Consider the following 24,755-nt stretch of genomic DNA (forward strand, 5'->3'; position numbering starts at 1 on the left):
TACAGAGAGGACAGTTTTATTGAAAAACAAAAAAAACATGATAAAACATTGGCAACACAGAGTGACAGTAATCAATAAGGAATGCTGGCGAGAGCATCAAATCAGTCATGACAAGAGGCTTTATCGCCCTGGTACAGTTTCAAAAACTACTATAAAGGTCTCATCTCATCTCGAGATATTTCAGAGGATGAGACTCGGGAGTGCGGCTTGACCGATAAGTAGCTGTCACACTAACACCATTATCACCAACAGAAAGCTTGGACCTCTGGGGCTGCCGTGCTGATCGGTTGCATGTAATTATCCCACCAGATAGGCTGCTAGATCAGATTTATTTCAACTTTAAAAAGCGCGTCACACCTACAGTTTCTAACCAGAACTAGACAGCGTGAAGTGTGTGTGCGAGGATTACAGTTGTCTCTCACTATCAAGCTGTACGCATAAATTGCGGGCAAAGACGGGCACGAAGGGAAGGGTTCCAATGTGAGCAAGAGAGACTGCTTCCATGCAGCTTCACAGGCACGTCAGCTTGTATGGCAACAAGAACAGTACAGTCACAAATATTATTATTGGTACCTTTCACACCTTTTCCATCACATTTATAGTAAGTGATTTGCTAAGTAGTTGTTTAATTTCTACACGTACTTCTGTGAAGTTTTTTTTTTAACATTTTTTTTATAATATTATAATATAATTATAATTCCAAATTACCTCCACATCACAGGTAAAAAAAAACAGGACTGAGATATTAAGCTGTCTTTTAAGTTTGGAGATAAATGGTAACCTCAGAGAGCTTGGAGTGCTGCGGAGATCCCAATCTACCATCTACAGTGCCTGACTTTACGCTGCTGAGAGCCGTTGAGGCCAGGGACCGCGAGCAAGGGGCTGGCCTCGCAACTGTCATGAGCACAAGACTGCAGGCTTGACAAGAAAATCGCATAAAACACCATTTTAAGACTCGGAGTAAACAAAAAACACACAAAACCACATATTGGCATTGGCTTGGCATTATTTTGAGACAGCCACACTCTTTTTATAACCTCCGAGGCAGCTGCTTTTTTCTTTTTTAAATCTACATATGCATATGGAAAAATATTGCATTGTAAATGGGACGAAGCACTACAAGTACGCATATATCATAACATAATTCATTAGTGGAGTGTGTGAGTAATAGGCTTCACTATGCACAGCTTACTGCACGCGGCGGGCATGTCAATACTGCACCACAGTTACCACCCCACGGGGGACCACATTAAGACACCATCAAAATCAGGTAATGGCAGCAAACACACCATTAGCAAAGGGGGAGGGGTGAGAGGGCATCAGGCAAACAGAACTCACCCTGGCTAATGGATCAAGCAGATATACTGGAATAGCTACCGTAAATAGTGGTTGCTGCTGTGGTTTATGGCGATAAAACCAGAGCTGGAGTATGGACTTGAGTGATTTGGCCTACGTAGACTTCTGCTGCTTTTCTCTCCTGGGTCCCCCCCTTTCTGTCTGTTTCCTGACTCAGGTAAGAAACATTTGACCTATGCTCTGCACCCTGCCCCATTGCGTCAAAGATAAAGAAAAAAACAACAACCCTGAAACAACACAACGACACACTTCCTTCTTTTTCACTGGAATGGTCAAGTACGGTAAGTAGATTCAGTGCCGGAGCAGAACCAATCGTCAACATAAAGTATGTTTTTTTTTTTTTTTAAATGGCTGAGGGGAAAGGGATGTGGAAGCATGCAGTACTCTTTTTGTTGTGCGTGGGAGTATGTGTGGGGGGGAAAATTCCCTATCTACCAACCATGTTTCACCGACCAACATTAGAATGCATGGCCTGGATGGAGGCGGTGAATGTCTTAGCTTCCGAAACGTAACATGTAATACAACGCAGAAGGGAAACTGACAGCTGCGGTCTGATCCACCATATGAGGAATGTGGAGGGGAGAGGCGGACAGCTTTAGTTCTTCAGGATGGAGTCGTACATCTGGTACACATACTGGGAGACCTCAGGAGCCCGGCACTTCAAGGAGAGCTGAGAGATAGACAGAGGGAGAGTGAGAGAGAGAGAGAGAGAGAGAGAGAGGGAGGGAGAGAGAGAGAGGGAGAGAGGGAGACAAAGGCAGAGAAAGTATGACATGTATGAAATTTTAACATTTGCTCTCAATTCAATTTAAAAAATGACAAGGGCAAAGGAGATTGCTTTCCCCTCATAAAAAAAAGAGAGACGGTGTTCTTTTTCACTCCCGCTAAAAAACTATTTTGAAGAGCTGACACCATCCGTTCACTCGTTCAAAACCGGCAGGGAGCTTGGGCTGGTTCTGGTTCAGGAAACAATCCCCCTGTGCTGATATCAGGTCTCCTCTCCTCTCACTCCACCTCTAGCCATCAACACTACAAGCATTCTTAACAGTCACGCAATGGTCAGACAGACACTTTCGGGTCTTAAGAACGTGACGCAGTTCAAATTTCACTGGCTTAAACAGCACCTTTTGAAAATTTTAAGATTTTAATTTTAAGCACCTTCTCTGCATTCCCAACTGACCTTTTGAGAATGTCTTCTACTTCAGTGGGCCAAATATTCCTATGACAAGTCACAGAGGATACAAACCGTTTATCCAGTCTGTGGCACAAACTAGCCTGAGTTATTCCGCAAGTATTCAGCTTCAAATAAATCAAAAGAGCAATCCCACTGCAATATTGGAGAAAAATGTGAAGGTTTTTTGATACCAGTCCCTGGGTGCTGTGCAGCTGGCCTGCTGCTTCTCAGATCATTTGCCAACGCCATTGACCATTACACCACAAACAGGGTGAGGTCAATTCCCAATAAAGATGAATTAAAAGTAAATCAAATGGCACGGTCAGACTAGCCAAATAATAAATAATGAAGATAGATAGATAGATAGATAGATAGATGGATACTTTATTAATCCCAAGGGAAATTTAGGTCAGCCAAATTGAAGAGGCCGCCCAGGGGCTCGTCTGGTAATCAAGACTGGGAGCAGTGCCGGGAGCAGGTGCCTGTGGAGGAACCTGGAGGGGGCCAGACTATTCAGGAGATTAATAGATGTCAATCCCAGCGCCACCCTCACACCTCGCTTGCCCGCCTTCCTCCGACCCTACGTCAGCCAGCGGCCTTCTCACACGTCATGGCACCGGGCCATTGGTTGTTTGGCTGCCTAGCCTGTGCCTATACCTGTGCCTTGAAGGGAACTGATGCTGAACCAATGGTAAAGCTCAAAAGTGACCGAGAGAGAGACAGATGGAGAGAGAGAGAGAGAGAGAGAGAGAGAGAGAGAGAGAGAGAGAGAGAGAGAGAGCGATAGACAGATAAAGAAAGAGAGACAAAGAAAACTCAGTTCCCAGGGCCACACTGCCCCACTGCATAATAATGATTGTGTGGTGATTCACTGACATAATTACAGCAGTGCTGTCCTTGGGTTGAAGATGACTGAGTGTGGGGGTGGGGGTTTAAAGAGCCTGGGGATGGAGGGAGGCTGGAGAGACAGGGGAGAGGTCAAACTCAATGCAGAACGGAGGTCCCCTCGCCGCATAACTGCAGAGATGAGCTCGTTGAGCACGACAGGACGGAGCTGTATGCGGCTGACGGAGAGGACGCACGAGACAGCCCAGAGCGGCGCTTCGGAGCTGCTTAAAAGGTCTCTCTCACACCACAGCGGCTCATTTAGATTACTCATGGCCTGCTTGAGAGAGAGCCAAAAACATGAAAGAAAGGCCTGGAACTCTATGTTTGATCCTCAGCTTCAAAAGACAGATAGGTAGCGTCCTCCAAAAAATGTGATCCTTAGTTGCAAGGCAGAGATAGGTCGCGTCCTCAAAAAGGTCTTGGTCATTTTTGAAGGTCTTGCAGGAACACGGCACAAGACTCCCTGGCAAAGGCAAACGAGCATAATGAAGGTCTCTGTCGTGAGGCAGTCTCTTCTAGTGTGACTCTTATGTCATTTTGCCATTCAAGTGTCACACAATGAGTACAACCTTGAAGTCCAGCCTCCCAATTTGAGTCAATTTCTCAAAAGGAGCTGTGCGAGAGTGTGCAGCTTTTGTAATTATTCAAATAAAAGCCCCAGATCATGATTCGACGCTAAATTATCAATTGACTTCATTTTTCACAATGATGCATATTTTGTTAATTTACAGCATAAATTGCAGAAAATAAGCCCTGATATTAAATTGCAACTTAATTCCACTTCTATAATTCTATAGAATAGGATCCAAAACTGGTCTCTCATTGAAAGTTAACTGAACTAATTGCACATTATGCGATTGCTTTATATTCAGTTGTGAAATTGCAAAAAGTGTTTATTCCACCATTCACCTTGTACAGAGATGCAGATTACCATCGCAAAATCTGTCATTTTGATCGCAAAAATCCCATGAAAAATTGTGAAATCCTCCAGAGACTGACTTGTTGTTAAATAGGCGTGTCAAGAACAGCACCTTAAATTAAAACATGATGAATTGTCAAATGTCATTTATCGGCAGTGGCAGAGGTGAGGCTCCTCTCAGTACTGTGTTTTAATTAGTGAATGTGAGAGGCACATTTAATTCAGTTTAGTCCTGACTGAAATGACTGATGTTGTTCAAGGGAGCATCGACAGGAGAGAGAGAAAGAGAGAAAGAGAGAGACTGAATTCCAAACAAGAGAGCTTTTCAACTATTCATAATTATTTTTTGAGATGTTTCACCCAAAGCATTTTAGATTTTTTGACGGATGAATCATAAAACCGAACACAAACTAATGTTCACCCTTTTCTACCAATGAACCCTGGCCAGGTTTTTCCCTATGTTCAGCTGTTATGTCAAATCTTTGTATCATCGAGTGAGGAGAGCTGCTAGAGACGCTGGCCATTTGTTTTGAACAGACAGCGGTACTTCCAAAGCACAACTGTTTAACGCAATTGCCTGAACATTTTCTAACTGCCACTAAATTGCACTTCTGTGAGTAAATGGACCCCCATATAAGACCCCTTCCGGTCTTCTACACCGGGATAAGAGGAGAGGTGATGATGACACTCACTGTGTAGTTGGGGTTGCCAGGCTGGATGCGGAGCTCAGCCAGGATCCAGATGCCATTGGTGAGTTTGAGGGACTGGTAGAGCATGTCTTGGCCCTCCACGTTCCTCTTGGCAATGGTGAAGATGTTATTGTTCTGCAGTTTCCCTGTAACAGTATCTGAAAGGGAGCATGGATAGCAGAAAATCACATTTTCAGACCACCTTTCATGAATAGTAAATAGTGTCTACCAGTGGTGTAGATTTCAACTAAAATGGATAATGGATAAAGCCTTTGACAATAGATTACAGCATAGATGTTATTAAGGGGCAGTTGAAATACTTAATCATGCTGAAACTCTAAACACAGAAATCACGACTGAAGGGTAAAATACAGGAAAGAGGCTTTTCAGCAGATGAGCTATGGTAACTGTCGAGGGATTCTGAGGAAATATTTGCGGAGATAATGTGGTAACTATGGGCTAGTATTTCTACTTATTCACAGCCTGCTACCTATCTAACGCAGCACAGAACTAGCCAGATCTACAGCTGCACACCCGCTGACCCAACTGCTCCTGTCCTGAGGTGTGAGAGGCAGTCCCACAGTCCTTTGCGGCAATCTGTTGTTGTGACATCATAATGCAATCCTCACAGAGCAACAGGGGAAAGAGGAAACAATGGGGCTGGATGCGTGTGAAAAGCAGGAAGAAAACATGAAGAAAGCATGAAGAAAACAAGACAGTCAAACACACAGGATGGCCACACAGATGACAGGAAATGGGTGGGTGGGGGTGGGGGTGGGAAAACTGCGGATGTGGGTCGGCGAGGCTGCGGAAAAACCCACGGCGACAGCCGTCATCCAAATATGCCCCCTTCGCCACGCATGACTGGACAGCGAGGGTGTTTGGCGGGCGCCTCCTCTGGAGCACTGGCAATCGAGTCTTTATCTTAGCGCAGTCTGCTCGATACGAGCCCAGCCCTAGGCACTGAGCACACGGCACACAGCAATCTGGGGCGCACAAGAGCACCAAATCACGCAATACTCTTACTGCAGAGCAGACTCCCCATCCCTTCTAAACCGGCAAAGGGGAAGAGAGTGGGCTGGAGTACAAGAATGAATCATTCTTGAAAAAAAGCAAAAGAAAAAAGAAGAAAAAGGACTCAAAAAGTTTTGAGTTCATGCAGAAAATACCTGGCTGCACTTACAGCAAGCCAGTCTGAATCCTCTGGGTCTGTTATCTCCTCCTTCTGCATACATATTGATTGTTTCCCTGATTGTTACTGGACCAAACTGGAGATAAAGGGATTATCTCAGACACACACAAATGTCTGCCATGATGGAACAGTGCACAGAGGACAGCACAGAGTTTTCCGCCCCCATCTCTTTAGAAAAACAATAACTCATATCAGAAATGACTCCTTAGTTCCTGGCCAAGGCACATCTCTTGAGAGACGCACTGTATACAAATAAACCAACAGCCTCACCAACAGAAACAGGAGTCAACCGGTGAAATCAAGCGTTTACAAACTCCCCCAAAAAGCAAACATAATAACGACCCTGGTAACCAAGTAAGTCATAGGAAAAATCAATATTATGTGTGTGTGTGTGTGTGTGTGTGTGTGTGTGTGTGTGTGTGTGTGTTTGTGTGTGTGCATGCGCGCCTGTGTCTGAGAGTGTCAAGAAAGAAAATCAAGAAAAAGGAAAACATTCGATGCATATACTGTATGTGTGCTTGAAACGTTACATTGTTTTCAAACTCTCAAGGAAAAGCACTGCGTGAAAGCATTACAACGTGGTTTGATTCCAAATACCCTGACCCCTGACCCCAAATCTGGCGCATCTACAGTGGGCTCCCTTCCTTTCAATGTGCAGACATGCAGACAGAGAGTCTTCCATTCTTGCAGGCATCTTAACAATGTCTGCAGTAGCCCTGAGAGGACAAAGTCAGCCCACAAAAACCCAGGGCCGAGAGAAGTAATTTGATCCAGTGAGGAAAAGAGTGGCTTTGATTCCCCCGGTGCTATGGCTACCTCCCTCTTGAGCGTGCAGTGCCTAGTTTAGAGCGCTCATCTAAATGGATCAGAGCGCTGGAGTGCTCTACAGTGCGCAGAGAGGGAAACCTCACCTGGAGCTCACACCACTGCAGCTGCCGCAGGGAGCCTATATGATGGATGAACTATGCTGTGTTAGCATTAGTGTTACACGCTACACTGATACTGGAAAAAGTACCGCGGTACTAGAGTTTTGAAAATGGTACGATGCCAACATCTTTTATTTTTTTATTTTTTTTAAATCGATACCTTTATTATGCGAATGGCTGTTTGATCTGGCAGGAATCTGTCTCTTTAAGCACAACGCTGAACACGCAGACATTACGTGATGTGGGAAACAACACTGACTTAGTTCGTGATATGAGCCACAGTAAGCAAGAAGTACGGTGGCCCTGAGAGCTCAGCCCACTGCAACTTAAAAAAACACATGCAAACGGAAAAAAACACAGGCAATATAAGAAAACACTACATATTACAGAAGGGCACAGCAAATGAGACTTTGAGAAATTGCAAGTTTAACTGATGGAATACTGCGGAGCGCAAACCTCCGTGTGTAACAGTCAGGTGGGAATACACACCCATTACCGTTATGGAAGACGGAGTAGGGATGAAAATGTGATATCTATTCAGTGTTTTTATCGGATTTTGTGAAAGGTGACAGGGGCTAGTGACGTATGCAAAAAACCGTGTCGGAGAGGCTGTCACGTAACTGCAGAGAGGCTTATGCCCCAAACATGGAAACAAGTCATCACAACATCCCCTGTACCCACAACAGAAATGAATGAATGTGCATCTCTAGTCCCAAAGTCCCAAATGTAATTTGATTTGACCATTGCCCATTTAATGTTTCATACAAACTGTGTAAAGGCAGCATCAGAATTATTATTATTTTTTTGCAACATAAGCGAGAAATATGACATGACAGCCTAATCTGTTCCTAGATCATGATGTATATAATTAGTCTCTAGGTATTTAAAAGCATCAAAATTCATGACTTGTATCGTATTATCGTGTAATCGTATTTAAAACTTTTGTAGCGTGTCAACGTTATTTTGCATGCAAAGCATGACACTCCCTTTTTCTAAAACAGAAATACAGGCAATTACCCTCTCACATAAAACAGAACAATGGTCATGACCGTGAGGCTTACCTGCATTTAAGTGGCATTCTTTGATTTGGTACTGCAGCTCATTCTCATTGGGGATGTCTTTCCATGTGGCAAGGAACACCTGCCTCTCTGCGGAGGACCAGAAACAAAGCCATTTCAACACCATGAGAGAGGAAGAGAGGAACAAAGAAATACATGAAAGGAAGACGGGGACTCATGCCATGCGATGAAAGCTGGAGGACATTATCATACCCATCTTGCCGTCCTCCACAAAGAAAACGTTGAGGGGGATGAGGCCGCTGAAGTAAAAGACATCAATGCTGTTCTTCACAGCCACCTATCACAAAAGACAGGGATCCACAGATCAATATATCTCTACAGCATGAGTACTCTAGCTAACACACCCAAAATGAATACAAAATAAATAAATACCAGACAGTTAAAAACCCAGTGAAAATAACTCGACCTCAAAAAAACTCAACCAAAACAACTAAACACTGAAACATTACACCCCTATCCACTCCAAACAGCACCACAGCTCCCCATATCGCAGCATACGCTTTGAAAACCATTAACTTTCAGTAAATAAATAAAGAGAGGGAGGGAGGGAGGGAAAGAATGAATAAAACAAAGACTAAAAGCATGAGCAGGTCGGAGCAGGTCTGGATCTCTGACTTTGAGGGTGGGGTGGGGGCATTACTGATGCAGTCGCTGTCTGCATCTCCTGTCCATGTCCTGAGAGCCAGCAAGCTCCGGCAGACCTGTCGGAGAGAGAGGCAGCCAGGGGGCTCCGGCCGCTTCCGACAAAAGGCAGCACAGGCCCTGACCAGAGGCGACATGTCACCTGCGCCTCAACCACCTCAGTGGGGGTGAGACCTACATGGCAAGGGCCAGCCACACGCCTCAACTCCACTCCTTCATTTCCTGAGGGAGATGAAGTGCAGGAACGCGGCGCTAAGAAAAGCAGGTTTTAGTGGAGCAGTACAAAACAAAATAAACATACCTCCAGGCAAACAATGATAAAGCAAATCTGAAGGCATGATTGAAGATAGTATTTTTTCCCCCTGCTGAATACATTTCTGTGCATTCTAAGCATACTCTTTGTCTAGTTCAGACATCTTATTGAAAGTGTTGGCATTTGCATTTCAGGCACTGAAAACACAAACATCAGAATCAAAACAATCAGGAAGCACACCAAGCTGATGGACCTGATCTTTAATCGTGCTTTCAGAGTAACACCTTTCATTTAGGTCTGTTTTATGTTTTGCTAACAAAAAATGTGATTTTAAATTGTATATTTTCTTGCAAATACACTGCGAGGCAAAGCAGACATGCCACCACTAAGAACAACTGCTTTTATCCCATGCCTGTCAGTAGTTGCGTCATGTCACGACTTCTTCCATATTCAATGTGTGACTGCCAATCTAGCACCTCAGCATCCTGCATTCTTTTCTTTAACTCATCCAAATGCTTTCAATGAAAAAAATGAAAAACACTTCCAGCGCTGTTAATTACAGAAAGCTCTTAATAGCAATATCTCTAACCGCCAGACCTTCAACTAAAACCTTTCGTTTTTTCCTAATTAGTCCTCCTCTCCGCATTGAGACTGATTTAAACTGATGGTCCCCTTAATACTCCCATTGTTGGGCTTGGCTGAGAGCTCTGCTGGCATAATGAGTATTGAGAGATAAGTGGGGAACATAAGTGGAAATGAAAAAAAAACAACAACAAAAAGGTATCTGTGGCTTCACCACCAGCCGTTGCCGTAGCTGTACCTCATAAATAAATAGCTCTCATTTGTCAAGTGTTTGGTGCCAAGTCTGCATTGACTAGCGCGTTATTCCTGTTTGCACAATAAGCATCTGTCAATAAAGGCGGCGTATTGTGGCGAGGCACTCAGACATTGAGGGCGTTCTGTACTGGCGGCTCTTGTGCTGTGAGACGATGTGTTCTCTGCGTGAGCTCAGGACTCATAAACACACACGGCTGGAGCTGTTTACTGTAGGACAGCCAGATGCCAGGCCTACACCTGTCCTCGCTCATGCACAGGGAGATAAAGAGGGACAGAGAGAGAGAGAGAGAGAGAGAGAGAGAGAGAGTGAGTGAGTGAGTGAGAGAGAGAGAGAAAGAGAGAGAGAAAAAGAGAGGGGGAGAGACTAAAGGTAAATAGGAGGACAGCAGGTAAGAGCATGATGGATCATTATGGGGTGCCTGTGACTTTGGCACCGAAACTGAAGCTGACGGCCACCACTGGATGCAGCCTCAGGGGGAGCCCGTGGACAAGGCCTCCTCTCCCCCATCCCAGCCAGACCACATTCTGCCAGCCCACCTGGCACCCATCAGCTCCGATTGAGAACTGGCACCGTCTCCGACCGGCCAGACCAGACAGAACAAGGAAGCTCCTGAAGGACTGAACAACTTTGCAAGGGGCTAATTTGTGCGGATTAATTGCACCGGCGTGCGCTAATTGCGCTGAGGCCGTACCTGCAGGTTGTTGAGAGGGTCCATCTTCATGACGGGACCGATGGTGTTGAGGGGCAGAGAGATGTCGATACTCTGGCTGGGCATCAGGGGGGTGTGAATGGGCAGAGGCGTGGTGGGGATGACGCCAAAACTAAAACACACACACACACACACACACACACACAAAAAGTGTAATCACACAAATTACTTCTTAATTGGCCATCAGAATATATTACCCACATTGTCCCATCAATGGCCAAACAAGGACATTAAAAAACAAGTCATGACATGAAAAAGAACGACCTACTTATTAAGGCACCCAGTCTTAGCTTGAGGAACTTGGCTCACCTGTTTTTGTTGAACTGGACGGCAAAGTCGGTCATGTGCTGCAGGGCTTTGTTGGTGAACGACATGTCCATGTACATGTGCCCCTGCCGGCGAGAGAATGTGCCGGAAATCTCCAGTCCCTTGGCTTTCACTGCCGGGAGCCAAACCTGCAACACAGATCAGCGCGCTCATAACTGGATAACACGCAAACACACACACACACAGGCGCAACAAAAATCCAGTGAAATACTCCACACGGACATGAGCTCCATTCAGCCACGATAAATAATAACAGCGCTGCACACAAAAGTAGACCAAGGAGACATTTTTAAACACGCTGCTGCCTGTGAAAAATAGACTAGTGCAGCATGCTGATATCAGGTCTACTGTACTACACAAGGATTCGTCATGCTGAGAAAGGTTTTTACACCACCGGTACAGGCCAAAGATAGGAGCTGAAATAAACGGCTGTCCTCACAATGGCACCGTCGGGCTCCTGACATGAGCTAAAAGTTCCGACACTCAGCAGAGCTTCCCGTGACCCACTTTCTACAGGGGACTGGGGGAGACCAGTGGAACTGTTATTAATGGTGCTGTCGACGGCTTAATTCCCCGTCCGCGGTGTGCCGCGGCACGGCCGCACACGCTCAGAATGAGACTGCATCAACGCAGCGGGAGGCTCAATGAATCAGAAGAGACACCCAAACAGCCATTTTTCTATGAGGCAAATTGAAAGTGGTTACACATTTTATGCTCGCGGACAGCACTCAATGGAAGACCATTAACGGGTCGAATATGACTGAAAACAAACCGGGACTGTGACGGCTTGTGAATACAGCTACAGCACCATTATTGAACTCGTCTAACTCCGCCTGAATACAAACATGGACATAATGAGCAGAAGGGTTATTTGACAGGGAACAAATGAATAGCCGTCTCATTTTTCCATTTGGAACTAATCCAGAGTTTATACACACCTCCGTCCGCAGAGTGTGAACACACACTGTTCATACGGATGAGCCCTGTAGAGCACTCGGCTCATTCAGTAGCTCTGAAAAGGGCTGACAACGTGAGCTCCCTTTTAGAAAAGACAGCCTTGATCATCAGTTCACACTAAGGAAGAATGTGGTTTATACACAAGAAAGACACCCTAACTATGTCATACGTAACACATGAACTGTTGTGTGTTATAAAAGCATGGCTGTGTATAGCATGGCTGTGTTTACACACTGTGTAAATACAGGCACTGTAGATGGACATTGGTGGGTCAGGTTTCTGTGCTCATGTTGGGGCAGCAGGTGCAGCTCTGGATTGAGTGGTGAGGTGAGAGGCGTGTGATTGTCGGTCTGCGGGGCGCCGGCACGCCTGGCTGAGCGGCGGTTACTTACAGCTTTGGGGGCCACGTGTCCGCCCGCGGTGGTGGCCATGCTGGTCGAGAGCTCAAACAGGTCATTCAGCCCGCTGCTTATGGGCGCCGGGGTGGGCGACGGGGCGAACGTGTTCGGCACGGACGAGGGGATGAAGTTCTGGCCCACCTGTGTCACGCACAAACACACACACACACACACACACACACAAAGAGGAAAGTGAGAGTGTAGGCTAGGAGTCCCTATAGGCGCATTTCCACTGCAGGAACTCGGGGCACTTCCCAGGTGCCAAACGTTTACGGGAACGCGACCTTAATCGGCCCTTTCTGTTTCCATTGTGGTGCAGGAACTGCGGACCTAAGTGACGTAGCCTTATATTTTTCTCTTTGATTGCAAAGTCAAGTTCCGAGTTCGACAAAATCATGATGAGCCTATATTTCTCCAGTGGCAGCACCAATAGTGTTTCTAGAGAACGTTAGGATTACTTTAAGGTCGAGTCAACTGTTGAATTTGGGTATAAAGTTGCTAACACTCGATTAAATGGCTTCATGGCAGCTGAAATTACTTCACCAGTAACTATGATTAATTAAAGCCTATATATTTCAGCTAGTACTGTACTGTGACTATAACGGAATGTAAGCTGTCATTTATTTTGCGGTTTTAATTGCGTAACATCTGGTAAATCTTGCTGCTTTAAAAAATGGTCTTCCATTCACGTCGCAGTTTAACCAATACACATCAACCATTACTGCAATCACCACTCAGCAGTTTCAGGGTCATACAGAAGTACCTGCCCCGGATTAGGCACTTATTTCGCCCCTGAAAACGGCCTAAAAGGTGGCGCCCCCCTAAAACGTGAGTTCCAGTGGAAAAGCGCCTTATAAGGCCGGTGGCACCATGCTGAGGTTCTGGATCACAGGGTTTCATCAGACTGTGTCAACATCATCAAGCAGGAGTGTCCCCGGGTCCTTCTCTTCTCTAGGAGCACCGAAACGATTGAGATACACAGAACACAGTGGCAATCAGAGAAGAAAATGGGCTAAATCTAAGTGGTGGCTCAAGTTGCTCATGCATTTGTGATTAGAGAAAGAGAAAACAGACAATGACCGCACAGAACTCATGCCGCAGCCAATCCAACACCCCCTCCCCCAACAGGTTCATTTCAAAACCAGGCACAAGCACTAATGGTAATAATAGCGGTCACTACCCTATAGCAAGGCTGTAGAGTATGAGCAGATTATTGGAGCGTGACACACACACACACACACACACACACACAGACACAGACACACACACACACACACACACACACACACACACACACACACACACACACACAGACACTAAGTAGACATCAATGCTAAGGTGGCTCTGTGACCCTTTAAGAGCATGCAGTGTGCAGACAGACAGACAGACAGGCAGGCAGGCAGGCAGGCAGGCAGGCAGACACCAATGGCTCACTTACTGCAGGACTTCCCCCAACACCGCCGCCCAGGTCTCCCCCGAGCTGCAAAAGAGAAGAAAAAAACCCATATCCAGACCTGCACACACATACAGCAAACACAGGATCGACAGAGAGAGAGAGAGGAGAGAGAGAGAGAGAGAGAGAGAGGAGAGCGTTGAGAGAAGATAGATGGTATGAGAGACAGAAGAGAGTCATAGAAAGGAAGAGGGAGGCAGAGGGGGAGAGACAAAGAGACAAAAAGAGGGAAGGACACATTGGGTGTCCTAGGCCCCCAATAAGAACATTCCACCTCCATTCTAACCATTCAGCAGATTATCGCTCTCATTTCATTCCATCAGTTAAATGAATGAATGAACAAACATAACTGGGCAACATTTGGACGTCCCAGTCATAGTGAGGACAAACCCTTTTGAAAATGTTGTGTCCATATTTCCGTCCAAGTGATGATCATGTGGCAGCACATTGTGTATTGAGGGCTGAAAACTAAATCCCACTTGTGATTCATACCTCACAGGCCATCTCTTCACTCTGTAAACTGTGAATTCTTCACACCGACTGCAAACACACAACACTATAAACAGTTTGAGCCAAATCAGCCAAAACAGCTCAGTGTCAGCTCATCGATGGCGTCAAAATCTCACCGGGGCTTTTAAGCCTGTCTGTGACTGTCTGTCGTGGAACTGTAGAAGGCTACAGCATCAGAAAGCCAACTGAGACGACCTGCACTAAGGCACCCGGGCAGCCCGAAATAAAACAGCCCTCCAAATCCCAACCACCGTTCATGGTTAGTTAAGACAGAGACATTATCGCCAGCCTAAACAAAGAGAGAGCTAATGAATCGATATTTCAATAGTTTCCCTGAAGGGCAGTGAGCTGTGTAGGTTAGCTGGGGAAATGATTGACTGTTCAGCTTTGGTATGGGTCAGGAGGACGTTTCAACAACAACGCTGTGCATGAAATATTTAACGGAGCGTTTGGTTAGAAGAACCTGTTGTTTACTGATGAGATAACACAGGCTCTTTTCACTGTGTCTCAGTCTTCAGTCTTCCCAGTTCAGTCTTGTCGTCATGCCCCCCCCCCCCCCCCCACGCTTGTAAAACTCACCTGAACTGCACATTTCTTTCTCTCTCTCTCTTTTTTTTTACGTTTGTGGGGACTGGATGATTCACTGTGTACCACAACTAAACAAGCGCTTGACGACGCAAGATGAGGACGAGGTGAAAGTGCTGTTCTTGCCTCTGCAGGCCGACCTCTGCGTCAAGCTTGGCAGAGCACCAAGCCTCCTGGCTTCAAGGTCTGTGTTGTTGTCTAACAAGCCTCCCCAAACAGGAACAGAGATTACATGGGGTCCAGACCAACAGTCAGTGTGTTTACATGATGGTATAATTCGAATCTTTGCTTAGTCGGACTATGCTTTCTTTCGAGGGTAGGTGCTATTATCCCAATATACATGGCAGTGAATAAATCGAATCATTGGCCGAAAGCATGTCATATCCGATACGATAGGTGGCGCTGTTTTTATTACAACTAGTGGTGATACAGCCCTTTCCGCTTGACCTCTTCACCACTACCAATAACAACAACAGTTGATTGAGCATGAATCGCGTCTGTTCATCGGTCCAGAAATGCGTGTTGCCTCTTGGGTTGTTTGTTTGTTTGTTTGTTTGTTTGTTTCTGCCAGGCCGATGTGTTTATAAGTTACATAATTCAAAGGTGAAAGATAAAAGGCGAGAGAAACGCACGCACATTCACACACGCGCGCAAATAATGGGTTACAGCCTAAACGCATTGCCCTTCTGCCAGTTGCATCAAATTGTTTTAGTACTTCTTCGCTGTCGATTTCCAAATCTGTGTGAATATTCATGAGAGCAAGTCCAGTCAGTCTTTTCGTAGATAGATACAAACCTTCAGGACGCAATGAATGTTTGGCTAGAAATTTGCCGAACTTTCCAGGGCTTGATAAAGTTCACTGCGTAACTCATTTAGCTGTTTCCAGCTCTGTATCTGCATCGTCAACGCTGGGCATTAGTTGTCTGTACTCCGATTTTATAGTTTCCCCATTTTAATAAATATGCGTTCATGATATATTTTTCTTCTTCTCGCGTAGCAGAAGGTACGCACAGTGCGTACGGCTGCATGCGCCACTGGAACTCTGTGCAATTAATACAATACATAATAGGCTAATTGATACAATATCTCCTCGTTTGAGTGTGGTTGTTTGAGTGCAATGGGAGTGTATGATCGATGTTGTCTATAAAGGTATTTAGGTAAAGGTATTTACGGGAAAATATCTCGATCCACCTGTCACGTCTCTGTCTTTAGAGGGCAGCGCCAAATAACTGAACACAACTAAACTCACGTGTGCCTCGCGGCCACAATACCAAATTTCATCATATTTGATAGAATGAAGGACATATTAGTTGTGAATAGTATCACCGAGTTTGATAGGTATTGGTCAGGTAATAGCCGAGTGACAGCTGATTTGCTTTCTGATTTGACAGTACTAATTCGTGGTTTTTTTCAGCGCCAGATAACTGAACACAACTAAAGTCACGCGTGCCTCGCGGGCACAATACCAAATTTCATCATATTTGATAGAATGAAGGACATATTAGTTGTGAATAGTATCACCGAGTTTGATAGGTATTGGTCAGGTAATAGCCGAGTGACAGCTGATTTGCTTTCTGATTTGACAGTACTAATTCGTGGTTTTTTTCAGCGCCAGATAACTGAACACAACTAAAGTCACGCGTGCCTCGCGGGCACAATACCAAATTTCATCATATTTGATAGAATGAAGGACATATTAGTTGTGAATAGTATCACCGAGTTTGATAGGTATTGGTCAGGTAATAGCCGAGTGACAGCTGATTTGCTTTCTGATTTAACAGTACTTATTCGTGGTTTTTTTCAGCGCCAGATAACTGAACACAACTAAACTCACGCGTGCCTCGCATATAACGCATATAACTTTTCCTAGGCAATATTTGTTAACTTAGCCTACTCTGGTTTTGAATATGGGGTAGGCTACCACTCATGCGAAGGAAATCACCGGCAGATTGTCGCAGGACATTACGCAGATCTTGTCAAGCACTGACAAAGCATGCATGCGTTGGCAATCATACAAATATTTTTGTATCATCGTGATGCAAATGCATGTGTGTATAATAATATTCTGAATTCAAGTTAATGCTTGTGAAATAAAGGCATTTATATGTTTATGATTGTGTGATTCATTGGGATGTGCATGTGGGCAATAGTGGTTCACGTTGCTGTACTCACAATTTCGGAACAGCGGGCTGTCGGAAAAATGGGCTTTCGGGACATTGCCATGGAACCTTGGTCAGGTAATAGCCGAGTGACAGCTGATTTGACAGTACTGCTGTTGTTTTGAGCAAATAAAATGTGGAACGTCCTTATACGTGTTTAAGGAGGGGTTGTAAAGGTGCTCATATCTTCGGACCTCTTCTGTTATGTTTGTTCATAATCAACAAGAATAAGCTTGTGAGACAGTCTGCAGGATATTCATAAAAAACCGTGTCATTAGTATGAACAGTTGAGACAACTTATCCCTCTTTCGTCTTCCGGGTCACGACCTGGCAGGGAGAGAGGGAGCATGCGCAAAGACGCAAAGTCCAGTTCCTTATCCAATTCACCGTTACATGCCGCAATAGTCGAACTATCAACTGGATCGGATCGAGTTATCCAGGGGTGTTAGTCCGACTATGTGCGGTCCGACTACGATCCGACTAAGGTGCTTACATGAAACAGATAACGCGATTTCAGTCCGACTAAGGCAGTTATTCGAATCCATGTAACCACGGTCAGTAAGGCAAATGTGACCAGAGTCTGTGACCCCCCCCATTCATTTCCATTCAGTGGTGTCATTACTGTAACTGTGACCTTACTAACTTGTAACCTACATATGAGGCAATTAGGGGCTATGGAGACTGAGCTGTGCATGCCTTCACAGATATATTTCAACAACTAAAGAACAACGCATACCAACTAATTAAAACAAATAGGAAACATAGTTGAATCTATACATCACAGGCTCTTCAACTGTGCCTTAACGTCACATAAGGCTTCTAATGGAACAGTAACAGACAACTGACTGAACGTGCACCCACAGCTGCGGGCATGTCACTGGCTGCTTTCTGTCTGGGGAAGATGGCTGTTTAAAGCAGGCAGAGACCGCTGACTCGACTGACTGCCCCGCCTAATGCATCACCGTCTGACCTTGCCTGACAAGAACACCACCGGCGGCACACTCCCAAACTCCCCACCGCGTCACTGACTGCACACTCACTCCCCACGTATCACCTCAAGTCTCTAATCCAGGAGAGTGCGGCAATCCACCCCGGTGTACAGTATCGTATAGCTGGGGTATTTGGTAGACGCTTTAGTCCAAAGCTACTTACACAACATTTTTGAAAAGAAAAAAAAGATATAAAATAAAAAAATAAAACATAATGCACAATCCAACATTTTTCAGCCCTATCTAACTATGGCAATTCAGCAGATGGTCAAACGCGGGGGTTCTCAACGTTTTTGTCTTAAGGGGCAAGCAGCTAAATGTTCTTTTCCCCACCTCCCGTTTCTGTGAATACCAATAGAGACCAATTATGGAGGCCTTTTCACACGAAGAGGGTCGTCATTGTGTTAGCAAGGTCAAGACGAAATATTTTAATATAAACCTCTAAAGTATACAATCACTGTTAAAAACAGCGCTTCAAATATGCAGATTTCCTGCAAAGTGGCTTTCACAGAGATGTGTTTGCCATCCACACACTAGGGCTTTCTCAAGTCATACAATTACCTCTAGCAATAAACTCAACTCTCTGAATGATTTCAGTGGCCTGCTTATGCATATCACCTAGGCAACAGCTAGGCCATGAACCTGGAACTGTGCCAGCCAGCCAACACATGTTTAAGACAGTAACAGTTGGCAGGCGCCATGATTAGAAACACAGCTCTTGTGCTAACACCATGTCAACAAAGGCCTGAATGCAACTCTGAGGCTCTGCTGTCAAGTGTTCCATCAACCCGCAGTGGATCTCGGACCAGTTGTTGAAGAACAGCGGTTAAAAGCCCACGTTTCGAAATTGAGATAACTCTGAAACAGTCTCCCACCAGTGCATAAAAGTCCATATCTGTTTGTGTGTGTGTGTGTGTGTGTGTGAGTGCACATGCTATGCCCCTGGTGAAGGCAGGCTGGTTCACACCGTGAGAGAGCCTCCGGGCTGTGACAGACAGTAACAGGGACTCTGCAGAGCTGCTGATAGCAAGCTGAATGGCCTGGGTAACAAGGGACAAGCGCCCCTTAAAGCACAACAACAAACGCACTAGGAAATGGCAGAAAATAATATGCCCATGTTTAATCCAAAAGATAACATTCCTCTACATGCTGGCAATGACCTACACTAAGCCAGAGGGAGGATTGCCTGAGGGGTGTGTGTGTGTGTGTGGAGGGGGGGTGATGTATGTAGACCTGCAAGTCAGGGGCAACGCTAACCTTGTTTTGAGGAAAATAATCTAATTTGAAGTTCCCCCAAGGGTACACATTGAGGAATTGAGGACTGGTAAAAGCTTTGGCGTCCAATTCTCCTCTTCTTACACTGGCAGGGTCAAGACATAAAATCTGACCACGGAAAATGCTCAAAGTTTATTTCAGCAATATGTGGTTAGTTCAAGAAACGTTAACAAGATAAATGTGGTTCAAGGTAGCAGTATTAGTTTCCGCATTTCCATCACTGTACACTGTTTTGGAGTTACCGTTCTGATCAAATAAATTACATTAAGAAAAACAAACAAATTATGCCAACTACACTAACATTAAATATAAATGTAGGCAGCGCAATCTAGTTTCTCTTTGAACAGTAGTTGCATTCTGATGGCATTCATACTGAGTGCATACTTATGAATACTGACATCTAATGGAACCTTCTGGTATTTCTGCTCACTTCAGGATGGGAAAGGGTAAAAATCCAACTTTGTTCCCTTAGATCTAAGCTCTATTTGCCTGGAAGACAGTCAAGTCAATGATTACACAACCTGATATTATCTGTAGAACAGTCACAGCTCCTTGACTGTTCACATTTGGTTTTGGCTTCTTCCAGACTGCAGAGATGCACACAGATTTGTCCTTCAAATGTCAGTAAGAATACATTTAAATGGCTGCCCATGGCAACCTCAGAGAAACTGCTTTTTCATGGCCAAAAGCACAAACAAAACAGACCACCTAATATAGTAGAAACATTGCAAGTGCCATCTTTTAAAAATAATGGGGCATGCTCTCCAAGATTGTAAGGTTTAAAGTTTACCCTCAGGAGATATTCTGCCCTTCTGTTTGGATAAATCTCTTAATAAAGTCCTCAAAGGAAAGCATCACTGCAGCAAAGATGCAGCACTCCAGGCAGCCCGACTCCCAGCCCCCCCCCCCCCTCTCTCTAGCCTCCTCATTTAAATAAGCGCTTGTCTCCATGGACTTTGACTGACTGTACGACGAGGTTAACAGGGCAATGAGGTATCCGCCTCGAGGGTCACTCACCAGGCTGTCCAGTCCTCCGCCGAGCAGGTCCACCGCCCCCATCTGCATGGAGGACACCTGCGGCACGTTGACAGGGGGCCCCAGGTCCAGGTTGAGCAGGTCACCCAGGAGGTCGCCTTGCGAGGGGATGACCTGGTTGATGGGCTGGTTGTTGGGTTCGGCGGGGCCTGCACTCACAGGGCTCTCCCCGGTGTCGATGCTGCGCGCGGGGGGGGGGGGCACATGGGTAAATGAGCACCACGAGCACAACAACAACAATAACAACAACAACATCCTCATGAAACAATGGTTTGGGCTGATTTGCATTTAGCCAACATGGGCTTCTGTTACTTCTTGGCAGGGCAAAGAGACACTACAGATGCTAAATTTGAATATTTTTTGCCATCTCCTGCTATAAAGTATTCTTTGGCTTTTCAATCAGTCATGATTGTGATGCTGCAGGGGAAGGCACCACAACCACCAAAAAAAACGTCTCAGAACAATGGTGTCGGCACAGTTTGCATGAGGTGGACGTGAGGTTAAAACACCCGGGAGACATTGTTAGAGGCAAAATTTGTTCTATTCGCTATGTTCTGTTCGCTAAAAACTATTGTTTGGCTTTTCAATGCCAGTGATAGTATTCACTTAAAAAGAGAAACAAAAGAAGAAAAAAGTAAATGTAAAATAACACAACCCGGGAAGAGTGCCTTACCTGCCATGCTGGATGGGCAGGTGTTTGCGGTGGATGCCGTGGCTGCCCTCCACGAAGGCGTTGGGGGGCTTGTGGTAGACTGAGGCCAGCGAGCCGATGTGGCAGATAAGCTCGTCCAGCAGGGTGGGCTCGATCAGGTCTGTCTCCTCGGAGATGAGGGGCTTCTCGGACAGGACCACCTCTTTGGCCGTCACAGGGTCCGTGGAGAGCAGACGCCAGTAGATGTAACCACGGTCACGCAGGTCAGGGTTGTCGGAGTCCTGCAGGAAAGTCAAAAACATATAACCACAGCTAGAACTCAGGCCCTGTACAGTAAGTTGATACATGCATCTGCAGAATTACTGATGTGCATAATACATTCATAGAATACATGTAATCACTTATTATTATTGAATCTACACGTTGACACATATAAGATAATGTACTACAATAATGCGGAGAGTAAGTGGGTATGTTTGAGCCTGTACCTGAGTGGCCAAACTGAGCACCTGCTGCACCAGCTCCTGGGTCTCTGAGGGCTTCTTCAGGAACAGCTTCACTATGGCTGTCAGGAGAGTCAGCTGCACCTGAGGAGCAGCAGCACATCCACGCGTGAGACATTCAAGCCTAACCGTTCAACTTCCATTCACGCTGTGCCGTTACCACTTAGCCTCGTGTCAAGGTGCTTTAGCAGGAGCTACGGTCTACGCAGCAGCCGCCGGGGGAAACGCTGTTCCTTTCAGCACTCAGGGCAAAGGAAAGTTACTGTTGAGGTGGCGCTGATGCTGTGTTCATGACACGTCGGAAATTGGGAAAATACAAGCTCTGACTCAGACTAAATGATTCCAACGCACGGTCGGTTCTGATTTTTGCGGAAATTCAGTGATCCGATTTACCTTGATTTCTCAACAACTAAAATCATGTCCTCCGTCGTAATAGTAATATTACAAACTCAATTTAATTACTTTTAACAAGTCATTTACTATTGTATTGCATTCTTAATGTATTACTGAATATGTCAGGGTTACAGTCTTTTCAAAAAACATTTGCAATAATTGATATTACTAGTCTACTAGTCTAATCCAGCTTGTTTGATATGAACATCAACAGATGTTGCTTTGAATGTTTTCCGAATTTACCGTCGTCTTGAAAGCAGCATGACTGATCGGTGTATTCTCAACGTCTTGAATGCACCATGACTGACCTGTGTGCTCTCGTCATGGAAACCCTCCAGGAAGCTCTCTAGGAGCTCATCTGCGTTGTCGATCCTCTCGGCGTACTCGCCCACAATCCAGATCATGGCGGCGCGGGCATCCGGCTCGTCCAGGGAGTCAAGGTTCTCGCAGAGAGTGGCAATAATGCTCTCATACCTGCAAAACAAGATGCCCTAATGGTCAGTGACCTTTGTTCAAAATGTAATTACTGCAGGAGTCACAGTCAATATTTAGCAATAAATATGACTACAGATTAAATCTGGGAAATGGTTACTGACTTGTTGGGATACTTGCGGAAGATGTCCCTGATGACAACAATGGCCTCCTGGACGACGTAGTTGACTTTGGTCTGAATGAGGTCCAGAAGGGTGCTCACACATCGCTCAGCAGATTGCTACGGCCAGACACAGGAATTAGGACAGGAGACGAAACAGGAAGAGAAATGTAACCGACAATAACATCAAGCGATTAGAAACATGAGTAATTGCCAATGCTTTTATCCTTTAGCTGTTCTGTCCATTTGCGCACAGTTGTAATTCTGCACTACTGCACCAACTGCCGAGGACGAGCATACTGACAGATGTGACTGTGGAAAGTAGAGCACTGTGAAGGATGGACAGATGATGACCACGTGTCTCACCTCCACTTTGATGGCACAGCGCCCGATGGCCCTCACAGCCTTGCGGACAAAGTCCACGTCCACCTCAGTGGCGTACTCCTTCAGCTCAGCCAGGACCTGTGGGTGGGTGGGTAGGACAAGAAGCACATGGGTGAGTTACAACAGATTGAGTGTTTGCTAAGGGGGCACTCCTGGCCTACTGTCTCTAGAGGAGCTGAACACATAAAGAGGATGGGCAGGGATGGTTAAGTGCCTGCCCAGACGTTGTGTCCAAGTTACTATGGAGGACAGCCTGCCCTTGGAACCCAAGGCCTGTCTGAGCATGTCTTCAGCATTAGCAACAACGGTCTTTAACCATTTCACCACACTGGTGTCTCATATGATCCCTAATAACTACAAGAAACTTATTAGACAAGCTAAACTGACAGAATAATGCAAGTGACTAGAACAGAGAATGCACAACATCCATGTTTGTAAAAAAAACAGTTATGTCAGGTAGCCGACAGAACACTGCAGTGAATATGGGTTTCTGTTTCAATAGTTTCTTGCAGTACCTGGGCAATGTTGGCCTGGGAGGCCAGTCGAATCATGATATCCAACTTCTCCAGCTTGACATAGATGGGATCGTTGTATTTGACAAAGAACACCTTGATTTCCTGCTTCAAGATCTCAGGCCTGGATATTGAGAGGGAGTGTGGTTAAAAGTGGAGCAGTTTAATACCTAATTTCTAGTCTGTAAGCGCTCATATTGCATGAGGTCTAAACTTAAGTAAAAGACATGACAAGGACAACACTATATGACACTATAACACTACACTACACTGGCCCACATCAGTCTAACTGAACTTCGTACCCCACTGTCTCTGCTAAAATGAGAATGACTTTCATAACCTACATAGTGCAATATACTACAGGGAATGGTGGAAAGCCTTGTACAACAGTGAATGACTACATCATTCAAGGACTTTATCACCCACTGCACATTCATATTGATTGATTGATTGATTGATTGATTGATTGATTGATTATGTCCCATGAGGTTGTTTAACTGACCTCTTCTGCACGATGAGGTTGATGTTCCTGAGGGCCACATACTGCACCTCGGGCTCCCCTGAGAGGAGTGTGACCAGCGGTGGGGACAGCTTCTTCAGGAGGGTGTTGTAGTAGTCCGAGTCTTTGGGCAGGAGCTCCAGGAACTTCATGAGCACCTTGACGGCAGACAGCACCACGGCCGAGTTGGCATGAGAGAGCCGTGGGGTGACACGCTCACAGATGCTGAGGAAGGAGAGCAGAGAAGAGTTTGAGTGTTGTGGGGAGTGCTTTCAATATTCTACCATGTTCTACGATGTTCTACAACTGCTATTCCGACCTCTTCTATTTAGAATTGCCTTATTTGTGATAGGACAATAAATAATAAATAAAAAAACATAAACAGAGTTCAATTTGTGCAAAACTGTCGCACCTAATTGCATAGCTAGCTTTCATCGAATTGCATAGCTACACTGTCAAAGGAGACAAGCATTTCCTTTCCTTTTTTGACGAGCACAGTGTCAATCTGCCCTCTGGTGGTGAGCCATGGATCTTGTGGTTGCCCACTCACCTCTGGGCCTCCCGCTCATCTTTTGGGTTGTAGTTGGACAGGCAGTCCAGGATGAAGATCTGGCCCCACTCAGTGCACTCGTTCAGAGCGGTGAGGAGCTTGTTGATGTTCTGAGGGTTCAGGTCCAGCAGGTTGCTGTTGGGGTGGGACTCGCTGATCTCCGACAGAGCTGCCACGGCATTGGCCACCACCTGAGTGGATGGTGAGTGATTGTGTGTGTGTGTGTGTGTGTGTACAGAGAGAGGGGCAGAGAGCATGAGAACATGAGAGAGAGGGGGGAGGGTGAAAGAGTGTAAGAGAACACGGCTTCTTATAAA

General features: G+C 45.5%; 1 protein-coding gene across 1 annotated transcript in view; it reads right to left on the reverse strand.

The window, feature by feature from the left end:
- ap2b1 (adaptor related protein complex 2 subunit beta 1) overlaps positions 1-24,755 on the reverse strand; it is a 27,451-nt gene continuing 2,696 nt past the window's right edge. The window contains exons 6-22 of the mRNA XM_012821971.3: positions 24,439-24,629; positions 23,892-24,113; positions 23,393-23,513; positions 22,860-22,955; positions 22,498-22,613; positions 22,210-22,375; positions 21,494-21,592; positions 21,027-21,286; positions 20,336-20,534; positions 13,786-13,827; positions 12,342-12,488; positions 10,975-11,120; positions 10,648-10,777; positions 8,416-8,500; positions 8,206-8,292; positions 5,030-5,184; positions 1-2,026 (exon numbers count right to left, since the gene is read on the reverse strand). Of these exons, the coding sequence (XP_012677425.1) occupies positions 1,952-2,026; positions 5,030-5,184; positions 8,206-8,292; positions 8,416-8,500; positions 10,648-10,777; positions 10,975-11,120; positions 12,342-12,488; positions 13,786-13,827; positions 20,336-20,534; positions 21,027-21,286; positions 21,494-21,592; positions 22,210-22,375; positions 22,498-22,613; positions 22,860-22,955; positions 23,393-23,513; positions 23,892-24,113; positions 24,439-24,629 (2,337 nt within the window). The 3' untranslated portion in view covers positions 1-1,951. The remainder of the gene's footprint in view (positions 2,027-5,029; positions 5,185-8,205; positions 8,293-8,415; positions 8,501-10,647; positions 10,778-10,974; positions 11,121-12,341; positions 12,489-13,785; positions 13,828-20,335; positions 20,535-21,026; positions 21,287-21,493; positions 21,593-22,209; positions 22,376-22,497; positions 22,614-22,859; positions 22,956-23,392; positions 23,514-23,891; positions 24,114-24,438; positions 24,630-24,755) is intronic.

This window comes from Clupea harengus, chromosome 8 (assembly GCF_900700415.2).
Source record: "Clupea harengus chromosome 8, Ch_v2.0.2, whole genome shotgun sequence".
Classification (NCBI taxonomy): domain Eukaryota; kingdom Metazoa; phylum Chordata; class Actinopteri; order Clupeiformes; family Clupeidae; genus Clupea; species Clupea harengus.